Genomic DNA, 15079 nt, shown 5'->3' with positions numbered 1-15079 from the left:
CGATCGTCAGAGATATTTTACAAGCCCAAGTAACAACTCTACAGGCGATATTTGGGAAAGCGTTCGTACAGTTACGGTATACACGGCTATACAACAAGCTTTATATGGCTCGAACTGGCTTACAAAATCACGGTTGTGTTTTTCACTTGCACAAGCACATGATACGCGCCACAGTTCATATTATTTTCAGTGTCACCGCAAAATGCATTTATTACCGGTGTAAAAATACCAGCCGTGGTTGCTTAGTGGCTATGGTGTTGGGCTGCTGAGCACGAGGTCGCGGGATTGAATCCCGGCCAAGGCGAAAACACCCGTGTACTTTGATTTATGTGCACGTTAAAGAACCCCAGGTGGTTCAAATTATTCCGGAGTCCCCACTACGGCGTGCCTCATAATCAGATCGTGGTTTTGGCACGTAAAACCCCATTATTTTTTTACCGGTGTCGGACGTACACTTTTGATGGCAATCGGGTGATCCGGATACGCTCGATACGGATCCCTGTTCTGCTACACGGGCACTGTCGGATCGTGAACGTGAGCCGACGATCGCCATTCGTGAATTGGGATCGCAGGCTGACGTCTGCACCCTCAAGCGCAGTATTCTGGAAACGCAAAAACAAAAGGTGAGGGCAGCTCAATAAAAAAACATTAGAAACATTTCATCAGCAATCATCATCCTCATGATCAGCCTATATTTATGTCCACTGCAGGATGAATGCCGCTCTCTGCGATCTCCAGTTAACCCAATCTTGCGCTAGCCGATTCCAATTTGCGCCTGCAAACTTCCTAACTTCATCACCCCAGCTAGTTTTCTGCCGTCCTGGACTGCGCTTCCATTCTCTTGGTATGTAATCTGTAACTCTAATGGTCCACCGGTTATCCATCCTACGCCTTACATGGCCTGCCCAGCTCCATTTTTTTTCTCTTAATGTCAACTAGACTATCGGCTATCCCCATTTGCTCTCTGATCCACACCGCTGTCTTCCTACCTCTCAACGTTAGGCCTAGCATTTTTTTGTTTCATAGTTCTTTGTGCGGTCCTTAACTTGTTCTCGAGCTTCTTTGTTAACCTCCAAGTTCCTGCCACATATGTTAGCACCGGTCGAATGCAATGATTATCCACTTATCTTTTCAACGACAGTGGTAAGCTCCCAGACAGGATTTGGTAATGCCTACCGTATTCACTACAACCCAAGTTTATTCTTCTGTAAATGTCCTTCACATGATTAGGGTCCCCTGTGAGTAATTGACCTAGATAAACGTACTCCTTTACAGACTCTACAGGCTGACTGGCAATCTTGAATTACCCGCCGTGGTGGCTCAGTTATCTAAGGCGTTGCACTGCTGAGCCTGAGGTCGCGGGATTCGAATCCCGGCCACGGAGGCTGCATTTCGATGGCTGGCGAAATGGATACACGCCCGTGTGCTTGCGCTGTAGTGCACGTTAAAGAACCCAGCCCCAGGTGGTCAAAATTATTCCGGAGTCCTCCACTACGGCGTGCCTCATAATAAGAACTGGCTTTGGCACGTAAAACGCCAGAAAGAAGAAGAAAGGCGATCTTGAATTCTTGTTCCCTTGCGCGGCTATTGAACATTATGTTTGTCTTCTGCATATCATCTTAAACCGCACTCTTACACTTTCTCAGTTAAGGTCCTCAATCATTTGCTGTGTGAGGAAGAAGATCGGCACGCTGAACAGCCCCGTTGCCATCGTGTGGCTCCTACCCAGTTCGCTCTCTGGCTACGCCCTACCGGCTGGTGCTGCGTTTCTCGCTGCCGCTCTACGACCCAAATAAACCACCTTTACAATTGGTGGAAGTGCTGGGGTACGACCGGAAATCTGGAACTTCGCAACCGGACACTACAGTCTGTCTTCATTATGCCGCAAGAAGGACCACCACAACCACAACCCGCTGCCTCGGTGCCTACCTTGGTCTGCCCTGGCCCGTTACGTCAACGCGACCCACCTATCTTCAATGGTACAGAAGATCATGACGTAGAAGACTGGCTCGCTGAATACGACCGGGTGAGCACCCACAACCACTGGGACGACACCCAAAAGCGGAATTGCGTATCGTTTTACTTGAGCGGTGTCGCCAGCGTGTGGCACCGAAACCACGAACGTGATCTCACGACGTGGGCAGCCTTCACCGCTTGCGTAACGGAGGTATTCGGGCGCCCCGCCGTTCGCAAGCTTCGCGCCGAGCAACGTTTGCGTGGTCGTGCACAACAGAGCGGGAAGACATTTACCAGTTACATAGAAGATGTTGTCGACGTATGTAACCGCGTTGACGCCGCAATGGCTGATGCCGAGAAGATCAGGCACATCTTAAAGGGCATTGAAGACGACGCCTTCCAGATGCTGCTGGCGAAAAACCCGGCAACAGTGTCAGAACTCGTCAGTATCTGCCAAAGCTTCCATGAACTACACAAACAACGCGTAGCCACCCGCCAATCTCTTCCACAGGCCACTTCAATGTCGAGCTTGGCTGTTGCCCCTGATAACACTTCACTGTTGCCACAGATCAAGGACTTCGTCCGTGAAGAAGTTGCCCGTCAGCTTTCGCTGATGCCGCTTACACACGGCCCGTCGAGTTCTCCATTGGCGCCCGCTCTGCAATATGTCATCAAAGAGCAGGTAGCCGACCACGTCCCGCCTTCGTTTCATCAGGCTCCGACTGCCGCTCCCCGGACATACGCCGAAGTCACTGCAAGACCTGCACTGCAGACCTACGGTCGACTTCGCCCACCTTTGCGCCCGCCTGTATCCCCTCCCGCTTGACCAGCGGTACAGCGTGCATGACCTCAAGACCATTGGCGCACGCATCACAACCGTCCGATTTGTTTTTATTGTGGCCGTGCCGGACACATGGCACGTCACTGTCGCCTGCTTGCACCGAACGTCTCCAACAATGTGCCTCCATATGCGCCACGTTTTCAACAACGGCGCACTTATTCGGACAGCTATGATTCTCCTCCTGCCGCTGAGACCACCTTCTCCGCTCGCCGTTCACCATCTCCTCGCCGGCGCTCCGTTTCGCCCATGCACCTTCGGCGGAGCCCTCTGCGCCAGGAAAACTAAATATCGCAGTTCAGGAGGCAAGAACTGCGGTGTCAGCAAAATGTATAAGGCCTCATAGTTCACCGACAAACGTTATTGAACTCGCAATAGAAGGAATATTGACGCTAGCCCTTGTCGACACCGGCGCTGCACTTTTATAGATAGATGCCCGTCTTTGCCGCAAAATTGCGAAAGTGACGGCACCGCTTCCTGGATTATCCCTTCGGATGGCCAACGCGCAGCACGTCGAGCCATCCGGTGCCTGCACCGCTTGTGTCGTCATTCAGGAGGATCTCTATATGTTATCGAATTCATCGTGTTGCCATCATGTTCTCACGACGTCATATTAGGATGGGACTTTCTCGCCACACATCATGCGATCATCGACTGCGCCCACGCCGAAATTGAGCTGTTTCCGTTTTCCGCAGATATTATCCATGCCAACGACGACTCTTGTCGCAAAATCACCGTTTCAGAAAATACCATTATACCTGCCTGGTCTTCTGCTCTTGTCAGTGTATCTTGTGCCTCTGTAGATGCCGGAACAGTACTCTTCACGTCCTCTGAACTTCTAGTTCGCCGCCGATCACTACCACTGCCGTTCGCTGTTCTCGAGTTCATCACTGGCGTCTCTCTGATGTGTGTGTCAAACCCGTCGGCCGAACCAATTACTTTACGCCGCCGTGAAAGCCTTGGGAGAGCAGAGTCACTGGCTTCACCTTCAATCTTTGCCACAATGGACGACTCCGCTTATCTTGCCGCACTCGAAGAATCGCCCCCTCAGTCGCTGCCGTGTTCTTGTACGCCGTCTATTGCCAGTGACCTTACCACGACGCAGCGAGCCAAACTTCTTCACTTGCTCCAAGGTTTTTCTTCTTCTTTTGACTGTCAAGCAACGTCACTCGGCCGCACAACGACTGTTTCGCACACAATCGACACCGGAAGCCATGCACCCATTCGGCAGCGTCCGTACCGAGTATCTACGAGCGAAAGACGCATTATCGATGACCAGGTGAACGATATGCTCTAACGCGGTGTCATCCAGCCTTCTAGTAGTCCCTGGGCATCACCAGTCGTCCTAGTTAAGAAAAAAGATGGCACCATACAATTTTGCGTTGATTATCGAAGGCTTAACAAGATTACTCGAAAGGATGCATACCCGTTGCCACGTATAGACGACGCACTTGACTGTTTACAAGGAGCGGAGTTCTTTTCCTCCTTAGATCTCCGCTCTGGCTACTGGCAGGTGCCCATGGCTGACGCTGACTGTCCAAAAACCGCGTTTGTAACACCAGATGGCTTGTACCAATTCACTGCCATGCCGTTTGGTCTCTGCAACGCACCCGCCACCTTTGAACGAATGATGGACGGCATCCTGCGCGGCCTGAAGTGGCATACCTGTCTCTGCTACCTCGATGACGTTGTCGTGTTTTCTTCAGATTTTCCGACCCATCTTCGCCGTTTACATCAAGTTTTGACCTGTCTCCGGAATGCTGGTCTCCAGTTTAACTTGAAGAAGTGCCTATTTGCAGCTAGAAAACTGACTGTACTAGGCCAGGTTGTCTAGAAAGAAGGCATTCTTCCTGACCCTGCCAAACTTCGTACCGTGTCCGAATTCCCGAAGCCCACTAACTTGAAAGCACTACGCAGCTTCATTGGACTATGCTCCTATTTTCTACGATTCGTTCGAAATTTTGCTACTGTGATTGCACCCCTCAACCAACTTCCCCAAGGCAACAATGCACTTTCTAATTGGTCGGAAGCTTTTGAGGAAGCGTTTACCACTCTTTGCCTCCTACTTACGTGTCCGCCAATCTTGCGCCATTTTGACCCCAGCGTACCTACAGAACTTCACACTGACGCCAGTGGTGTAGGCCTTGGTGCCGTGCTAGCACAACGTAAGAACACTAATGCCGAATACGTGGTCGCTTATGGCAGTCGTGCCCTTACAAAACCTGAGGTCAATTACACAGTAATCGGTGCTTGGCCATCGCATGAGCACTTCAAAAATTTCGCCCATATCTCTACGGTCGACCCTTTGACCTGGTGACGGATCATCACGCTTTTTGCTGGTTACCTAACCTCAAAGACCCCTTGGGTCGCCTCGCTCGTTGGGCCCTCCGCCTCCAGGAATACGATATCCGTGTCGTCTATCGCTCTGGACGCAGACACTCTGACGCTGATGCCCTCTCGCGCTTCCCAGTTACTTCAGACGTCAGTACTCCTACCGACGATCATAATATCTCCCCACTTGACATCATGGACATGGCCTCGGAGCAACGAAAAGACCCATGGATCGTCACAATATTCGATATTTTGTCCAACCCTCCGACGGCTTCGGCAACTCGAGCGTTACGCCGACAGGCCCAGCATTTCGCCATCCGCGACGGACTTTTATACCGCCGCAACTACCACAATGACGGCCACACATGGCTCTTAGTCGTGCCCCGCCACCTTCGAAACGATTTATGCTCCGCTTTTCACTCCGACCCCCAGTGTGGTCATGGCGGAGTGTCGAAGACCTACACGGCTTCGCCTACGCTTCTACTGGCGCGGCATGTACACCTTCATCCGCAAATACGTACGCTCCTGCATTGCCTGCCAGCTACGCAAATGTGTCTCGCACCTCTCCACCGCACCTCTCCAGCCACTTCCCTGCCCAGCTCACCCATTTGACCGTGTCGGCATTGATTTATACGGGCCTCTTCCATCTACTGGCGCTGGCAACCGATGGATTGTCGTCGCCGTAGATCATTTGACACGATATGCTGAAACCGCCGCCTTACCTGCCGCATCAGCAAAAGACGTCGCCTCGTTCATTCTACACAACTTTGTTCTCCGCCATGGCGCACCTCGTGAACTGCTGAGCGATCGGGGTCGCGTATTCCTCTGGGACGTGCTACAGTCACTCCTATCGGAGTGCCAAATTATTCACCGCACAACTACCGTTGATCACCCACAGACGAATGGGTTAACTGAATGATTCAACAGAACTCTTGGTCACATGCTATCAATGTATGTGGCGTCAGACCATTCCAACTGGGAAGCTGTACTTCCCTTTGTCACATACGCATATAACACTGCCTCCCAAGCCACTACCGGGTTCTCAACATTCTTTCTGCTTTACGGCCGCCAGCCCTCCAGCATCATTGATACGGTTCTCCCGTACCGGCCGGACCCTGCCGACTGCTCACCTGTTGCTACGGTCGCTCAGCACGCCGAGAAATGCCGACAACTTGCCCTGTTCGTTGACGTCTGCTCAACAGTGTCGCCAAAAACAGCGTCATGACCCCAAACCACCTCCTCACCATTTCGCCATCGACTCCCTCGTGTGCTCCTGGTCTTTCGTCAAAGCTCCTTCCCATGTGCCACGGGCCCTACAGCGTGGTTGCGCAAACATCACCAGTTAATTACGTGGTTGAACCCGTGTCGCCATCTTCCGATCTCCGTCGTCGCGGGCGAGAGACTGTACACATTGACCGGCTCAAGCCGTACTACGATCCACTGCAATCTGCCTAAGGTCGCCAGGATGGCTACTCTTCCATACCGGGGGGTGATTGTAAGGAAGATGATCGGCACGCTGAACAGCCCCGTTGCCAACGTGTGGCTCGTACCCAGTTCGCTCTCTGGCTACGCCCTACGTGCTGGTGCTGCGTTTTTCGCTGCCGCTCTACGACCCTAATAAAAACCCCCTTTACAGCTGTAATTTGTCTCCATTGTTGCTGAATAGGACAATGTCATCTGCAAACCGAAGGTTGTTGAGATATTCACCGTTGATCCTCACTCCTAAGCCTTCTCAGTCTAAGAGCTTGAATACTTCTTCTAAACATGCAGTGAATAGCATTGGAGAGATTTTGTCTCCTTGCCTGACCCCTTTCTTGATAGGTAACTTTCTACTTTTCTTGTGGAGAACCAAAGTAGCTGTGGAATCCTTGTAGATGTTTGCAACGATATTCACGCATGCCTCCTGTACTCCTTGATTACGCAATGCCTCTATCACTGCTGGTATCTCTACCGAATCAAATACTTTTTTATAATTTATGAAAGCCATATAAAAAGGTTGATTGTACTCCGCAGATTTCTCGATTACCTGATTGATGACATGGATATGATCCATCATAGAATATCCTTTCCTGAAGCCAGCCTGTTCTCTTGGTTGGTTGAAGTCAAGTGTTGCCCTGATTCTATTGGAAATTATTATGGTGAATATTTATACAATACTGAAAGCAAGCTAATGAGTCTATAATTAATCAGTTCTTTAATGTCTCCCTTCTTATGGATTAGTATAATGCTGGCGTTCTTCCAGCTCTCTGGTACACTTCAAGTCGTGAGGCATTGCGTATAAAGGACCGCAAGCTTTTCAAGCATGATATACCCTGCATTTTTGATTAAATCGACTGTTATTCCAACTTCTCCAGCAGCTTTTCTCCTGGTTATGGATTGCAACGCCCTTCTAACTTCATCGCTAGTTATAGAAGGAGCCTCTGTGTCCTGTTCATCACTACTTCGAATGAAAGTAGCTTGGTGGATTTGTGGACTGTACAGGTCAGTATAGAATTCTTCCGCTGCTTTTACTATGTCATCGAAATTGGTGATGATATTGCCCTGCCTATCTTTCAGTGCATACATCTTGACTTGTCCTATGCCAAGTTTTCTTCTCGCCGATTTCATGCTGCGTCCATATTTCATTGCTTCCTTAATCTTTTCAACGTTATAATCACGTCATCAGCAAATGTAAGCTGTAAAACTGAAATATTGTCTGAATTGTCCCAAAATAAACAACTTGTAAAGCGTATTAAACACGTTTTACAACTCCTTTGAGCCCACTAACGCGCCCTGGTGCACTTGATGAGGCCCAAATTCAATTCGAATAGTTGAACCACGCAACAGCGACCAATTTTGATTGCTATCAATCAATCCGATCCAGATCAGCCCCGACCACGATCAGAAGTGTACGTGTGAAACCGGTGTAACCTAAAGCAGGCAAATAAGAACGGCCTCGACTGGCCCCACGTTCTTCACAGGTGGGCTTGTGGCGTTCAGGCATGCAGTTCAGGAAGAGCCCGGAAACCGAAACGCTGAATCTAAGCAGCAGAAGACGCGAGTGGCTGTCCCAATACAGGTGCAAGAGCATGGGTGACATGTTCAGCGATTCATGCGTACATACCCGGACCGCTGGAGCGTCTTGATCGTATTTCGGATTCAGCTTAGCCCGGCTGCATTCGCGGAGCAGATCGAAGTTTCCGATGCCGACATATGATGGGTCTCCTTCCGGCTTGGCTTTGTAGCGGCGCCCCTTGAGAGTCAGCGAGACCTTCACGTGTATTTTTAGCCGTGAACTGAATTTTCTCCTCGATGCACCGGCCCAGGGCCACACCGTCTTCCTGCGAGGCCAGGGCAATATCTGTGTTCTTGCTGTCCTTGCACTCAAAAAACAACCTGAAAATCTCTTGAGGCATCACCGAGCTTCAAAGATATCGAGAGACGTTATACGAAGCAGTTTTGTTAAGTATCCATTTTTTCTGAAATGTTCAATAATGATAAAAAATTATATAAATAATTATTGCTTTATAAATTATAGCACTGTGAGTATGTAAATCTCTGACGCGACGCATTGTGCCATCTGTTAGTGACATGCGTAAATTACACGAAGTGATCCCCGAAGTGATTAGAGACTAAAGACTAGAGTAGAATAAGTCATAATGCCTCGCTACAAAATCACGGCCCAGGGCCGCGATTTTGTAGCGATGCTTAATGACTTATTTTGGAATAGTCTTATCATCCACCGCTCACGGCCGGCTGATCCCGTTGATAACGCGAGCGGACCGTCGCTCTGACCACTGACAAAGCGCGATAAGCGCGAAAAGGCATTATTACTTTAAAGGCATCGCTACAAAATACCGGCCCAGTATGGGTTTGTTCCGTTTTAAGTGCCTTCCATATTGACATGTATACATGTTTATCTTTCACCGGTGGCCGCTTTCCACCGGCTAACAAATGTTAAACGTTATCGCTCGGCGCAGGACGCGCTTGTATCGGAAGTTTCTAGAACGTTATCGATGCTTCTTTCCGTTGCCTGTTTTCACCGACGCTTATTTTATCTGATTGTATGACCGACGCGAATTGTCTAGAACTTTTTGGAAGACACGTGGGCACCAGGGAATAAAATGGAACATTCGATGACTCATCTATAAAAGGCGTCGCGTTTCGCCGCTGATCAGATTTTCGACGATCGCCGACTGTGTTCGCCGCTATCGTTGTGCTTTGAGCGTAGCTTGCTTTTGTGGGCACAGGTTCGCCAAATAAACGTCCAGTTTCGTCATACAGTTTTACGACTGTTTTCTTCACCGTCACTACTACGTGACAATATGGTGTGGCGAGTGCACCCGCAATATTTCAGTCCATGATGAAGTACTGAAAGGCATTCCGCATGTAGGGTGCTATATCGATGATGCTTGTGATCGTAGCAGGATCTGACACAGCCACCTGTCAAAAGACGCTGTAGCGGGTCCTTGAAAGGCTACGGGAGTATAACATGACGGAGAAGAAAGGCCTACCGATTTTGCATCGCGAACCCTCAGCGCAGCGGAAAAAAAGTACGCACATTGTGAACGGGAAGCGTTGGCCTTGATATTTGGACTTAAAAGTTTCACCGTTATCTGTATGGGCGGAACTTTACAATATACATTGACCACCAGCCGCTACTTGGCATCTTGGGAGAAGAAAAGCCTACACCAGCATTAGCAGAAGCCCGCATGCAGCGCTGGGCAATGACCTTTGCAGCCTACAGGTACCGCCTTAAGTACCGTAAGGGAAAGAACATGGATATGGCTCTCGCCTTGTCCAGAGTGCCTCAAGTAGTGCCGGCTGAAGAAGAATCGGCCGAATGTTTGTCAGTGTCAGTATTTCAATGTCTTCCATCGAGAGCCAACGAAATTTCCAAAGCGTCCGGACGATGTTTGACATTAAGTCGTGTAGCTGACTTTACTCTCAATGGTTGGCCTAGTTGCTGCTGAGAAGAACTCAAGGCATATTACGTACGCCGAGATGGATTGTCACTGGAGCAGGGCTGCGTCACGTGGGGAGTCCGGGTTGCTATCCCTGAAGTGCTAAGGTATCGCGTGCTCGACCTGTTACACAATGAACATCCTGGGGCCAGTCGCATGAAAATGCTGGCCCGTAGTTTTGTTTGGTGGCCTGGAATTGACCAAGCGATAGAAGAGTACGTAAAGAAATGCAAAATATGCCAGGCAGTGCAACTCGTAGCCCAGCCTGTACGACTTCATCCATGGAGCTATCCTACTAGATGCTGGTCACGCGTGCATGTAGACTTTGCTCAAGCGAGTGCAAATGTATTTCTTGTTCTTGTTGACTCATTTTCCAAGTGGGTCGACGTATGGCCAATGTCGTCCACGTCTATTGCAAAGACAATTGAAAAGCTTCGAAGTGATTTTGCAGCTTACGGTTTCTCGGAAACGTTGGTAAGCGATAATGGGCCGAAATTTACGGCAAATGAGTTAGCAGACTTCGTGGACACCGACGGCGTGGGACACATTCGCACTCCTCCTTATCATGCAGCTTCAAACGGCGCAGCCGAACAAACCGTGCAGACTGTGAAACGTGCTCTGATAAGGCAAGTCTTGGAAAGCAAATCGTCAGGTGCACGTAATTCGTTCCAGGAATGTATTGACAATTTTTTCATGGCATACCGCAACACATCCAGTAATGTGACAGCAAAGACACCAGCTGAGCTGTTTCTCAAGCGACAGCCACGCACAAAACTTGCATTGTTGAAACGCGACTTTTCGAGAGCAATGCTCACCAAGCAGCCGGAACTCAAAGAACAACGAGATAGGCGTCGCGGGAGTGAGCGTTTGTTTGATGTTGGTGATCAAGTGTTTGTGAAAACTGTGCGCGGTGAATGTGCCTCGTGGGAGGAAGGTTTTGTGCACCAGGTTGTGAGTGCTGTGACGTATGTTGTGAAAGTGCGCGAACAACTACGATTTACGCACGCCGACCACTTGCGGTTACGTCACGGTTACCCGGCAGCAAGGCTGGAACCCGTGTCGAGACTCGGAAATCCTGTGACGTAGAACAGCGACAGTGCCGCAGAGAGCACGTCATCGGACCCAGCAAAAGCATCTCCAACACATCCAGTTCAGCAAGCTCAACAGCCTATCCCACCTCTCAGCATAGACTGCCCAACACCGTCGACGGCGTCTACACCATTAAAGTCGACGTCACAGCCGGAGGCACGGTCACCTACACCGCTAGCGGAAAGGCAACCGCTATATATGGCGCAGCACGCGCACCCGCAAGCCACCAGACAGTTTCAAGCATGAGGACTTTGTAAAATAAATAAATGTCAGAGGGAAGGAAATGTGATAACGCGCAGCGCATGCAACTGCGCCGATGCTATCTAATGTGTGACGTGATACCTGCCTATAAAATGTATGCGCTTTCTGAATAAAGGCGTCCTTGCTTTTTGTGGCCACTAGGTGATATCATGAACCACACAACGAAAGGTCTCTAAACAGACAACATGGATTGTAAGCTCGCCACCATGATTAGGATTTTTTCAACAGCATCTATCTCGATACACTCATACTCGGCTGCAGGATCTCCACTGCTGTCTTGCAGCAAACAAAACGTGTCCTTTGCACAAGCGTCAGGGTAAAGCTAGAGTAAATATTTCGTAGCACGATATGAATACTTATTTGAATAAATATATTGTCGAATGGTGATGATCAGGAAGAACTGTTTGCACGGATAATGGAGTAATGTATGCTGTTTTCGACACCGTGTTTTATATAGTTAGTAACAGGACATTATATTAAAAATACATAGACCAGAACTAAGCACCGCATAAGGAACCATACTTATAATGCAACCCTGGCAGCTGTGCGCGCTTGTGTCACGGGCGACTTTCCACACCCTCATTAATCAAGGTGACTTTGCTATACCTCGTTAACTCTTTCAGAATTACGCACACACATCTCAATATTTGTTAGATACCTCCGAAGTTGCTGAAGTCTGCCTGTAATCTTATAAATACGTGACCGATCTTGGGATCAAACCTACGTCTGGTAACGCATCCACCCAATGTTCTAATCATTTGGCAGCGATGGCATACACGCTTCTCTCATGCCAAAGTTGCTCTTTGAAACGTGTGGCACGTGCCTCACGTGCAAATTCCTCGCATTCTTCCCTCGTGAAAATTGGCGCTTTGAGACCCTGTGTAAGAATGCACTGTCTTCGGATGGACTAGACTTTTTTTGTCAAAGGAACGCGATACCTGAAAAGGGGTGAGGTGCGCCTATAATGGCACTGCATTAAAATAGCGTAGCCTCCCCCATTCACTGCCACTTGCTGTGACGTAAGAAAAGCTGCAGGAAAACTGGAGATGCTTGTTGCAGCCCGTTTCCGATATTTTTTAGGGGCGAAGCTCCTTATAGCGGCACCCGTTCCGTCCCCGTCGTAGTAGTAGTAGTAGTAGTGTGTAACCAGTCTGAGAAAAATGAGAAAAAATTTCCGAAGTTGTGTCCGTAGCACGGAATCGAACCAGGGACCCCTCGCTTCCGAGCGCGCGGCGTTAGCCCACTACGCCACGAAGCGGACATGGACAAACGCACCACGATGGCTATAAATACCCAACATTAACGAAAGGCCGCGTTTCTAGCGCGTTTCTAACGCGTTTGTGCTAGCGCGTTACGGCCCGTGTAAGAAGCTGGTGTAAGACGCTGTGGCCTCTCCACCTTACCTTCAACGCGTTTCGAACGCGCTGCCCAAAGCGGGGGCAAGTCAAGTTCAAGTCGAGGAGCGTTTATGAATACGGGGGGTATACTCTCTCAGCAGTCATGTGATGGCGTCGGCAAACGCGGTGCACGTTCCGGCATGTGTAAATGGCTGCGTAAGACGCTGTGGCCGGCTCCCCCTTACTAGAGAGTACTGCACGTTTCTAACGCGTTTGTGCTAGCGTCCCCTTAAGCGGGAGATCCGATGATTCCCTCCGGAGCTTCGCCCACTCATCATCATTCACCTCGTGGATCTGCTGTCATTTTTTTTCTTTCCTAATGAGCGTTTATACGGAGCAAAAATCGCTTTGGTATCCCAGAAGTGTGGTCTACCAATTTATCACACATGCAACCCGGCTGTCCATGTAAAAGCCCGACTGCAATATCACCCGCGGGAAGATTCGGTGTACTACACACATTGGAAGGAAGAAATTGTAAATGTAGGACTCCTGTATCCACCGCACTAAGAGAGCTAACTCTTCACAAAACATTAGAGCAAAGGCGCAACACAAGCAGTACTCACGAATAAGTGGCCGTAGCCTATCTTTTGGAGCATATCTCGTGGAACGCCGTATAGATTTGGCGGCAGGATGTGGCACCCCTGCGCGTGCCGATCAGGGTAGGAGATGTGGCCCAAGATTACTATTGCCGATGGTATGAACCCTTGCCTGCACAGAAGTAGAGGCGGCGCATCGGTGAACATTATCACACGTTATTACATACTGAACTATGCGAGCATACATTGAGACACGCTTTTTGACACGCTACTGTGTTTAAGTGTGTTAGCTGCAGCAACGCGTAAAAGACATTTTTTTTCGTGAGCTTTAGTAATGAGCACGAAGTTTCTGGCTAAGTGTATTCGGCCGGAACTGAATGACAAGCACCAAGCGATATTCGTTGGACTGCAGTATAAACAGAGGACCAGGAAGAAGTTTGGCACGCGATTCGCTTTCTTTTCAAACGTCAATCACAGGAGACAGACCGATGCAAGATCGCCGGCTACAGTGGTATCACACCGGTACTGTAATGCCACGTACACACTAGCGGAAAAAAATCACAGCATATCCACGGGGTGAATGATGATGAGTGGGCGAAGCTCCGGAGGGAATCATCGGATCTCCCGCTTAAGGGGACGCTAGCACAAACGCGTTAGAAACGTGCAGTACTCTCTAGTAAGGGGGAGCGGCCACAGCGTCTTACGCAGCCATTTACACATGCCGGAACGTGCACCGCGTTTGCCGAGGCCATCACATGACTGCTGAGAGAGTATACCCCCCCCCCCCCCCCGTATTCATAAACGCTCCTCGACTTGAACTTGACTTGCCACCGCTTTGGGCAGCGCGTTCGAAACGCGTTGAAGGTAAGGTGGAGAGGCCACAGCGTCTTACACCAGCTTCTTACACGGGCCGTAACGCGCTAGCACAAACGCGTTAGAAACGCGCTAGAAACGCGGCCTTTCGTTAATGTTGGGTATTTATAGCCATCGTGGTGCGTTTGTCCATGTCCGCTTCGTGGCGTAGTGGTTAGCGCCGCGCGTTCGGAAGCGAGGGGTCCCTGGTTCGATTCCGCGCTACGGACACAACTTTCGGATTTTTTTTTCATAAAACGCCGGAAGCGTTCTCCGGAAGCCGGAAGCTGGCTTCCGGAACCGGAAGCGGAACCGGAAGTGGAAATGGAAGCGGAACCGGAAATGGAACCGGAAGCGGAAGTCGGTTTCCGGTTATACTATACGTATACATATATATGTATATATGGGTATACATACATATACGGACACACAACGCCATCTATTGAGCAATTCATAAAACTAGACGTGGCTACCTACTACGACGGGGACGAACGGGTGCCGCTATAAGGAGCTTCGCCCCTAAAACGCGCGCGGCGCGCCGCCGGCGGCAAGACGCGCGCCGCGAAAGCAGCCGCGAAACTGGTTTTTGTTGCCGCGGCAGGGATCGCTCCTGGACCGATTTTTTGCGGTTTGCCGCGTGCCGCGGATGAAGGAGACCAATGAGAGCGGCCGGCTTCCATGACGTGCGCGCGGGAAACTGGTGCCATGCGGACCCGCCCGACCGCTTGTTTCTCGTTTCGCACTATCATCTGCACGCGTGAGCTCCCGGATAGTTCCAGAAGTGGAGAGGAGTCTAGTCTGTCACGTGATTGCCGCAGCGGCGTGCCGCCGGTTGGTGTGGCCGCCCTGCCGCTGCTGCGTTTGGCCGCCGGCGGC

General features: G+C 50.0%; 1 protein-coding gene across 3 annotated transcripts in view; it reads right to left on the bottom strand.

Moving 5' to 3' along the window:
• LOC119455572 (uncharacterized) overlaps nt 1–15079 on the bottom strand; it is a 125234-nt gene that overhangs the window by 84325 nt on the left and 25830 nt on the right. For all 3 annotated transcript variants that reach the window (XR_007467504.1, XR_007467505.1, XM_049668870.1), the window contains exons 5-6: nt 13379–13523; nt 8229–8445 (exon numbers count right to left, since the gene is read on the bottom strand). Coding sequence is in view for 1 of the 3 variants with exons in the window: in XM_049668870.1 (XP_049524827.1) it covers nt 8269–8445; nt 13379–13523 (322 nt within the window). In the remaining 2 variants the exon portion in view is untranslated. The remainder of the gene's footprint in view (nt 1–8228; nt 8446–13378; nt 13524–15079) is intronic.

Source organism: Dermacentor silvarum, chromosome 6 (genome assembly GCF_013339745.2).
Source record: "Dermacentor silvarum isolate Dsil-2018 chromosome 6, BIME_Dsil_1.4, whole genome shotgun sequence".
Lineage (NCBI taxonomy): Eukaryota > Metazoa > Arthropoda > Arachnida > Ixodida > Ixodidae > Dermacentor > Dermacentor silvarum.
This window is presented reverse-complemented; position numbering and strand designations above follow the sequence as displayed.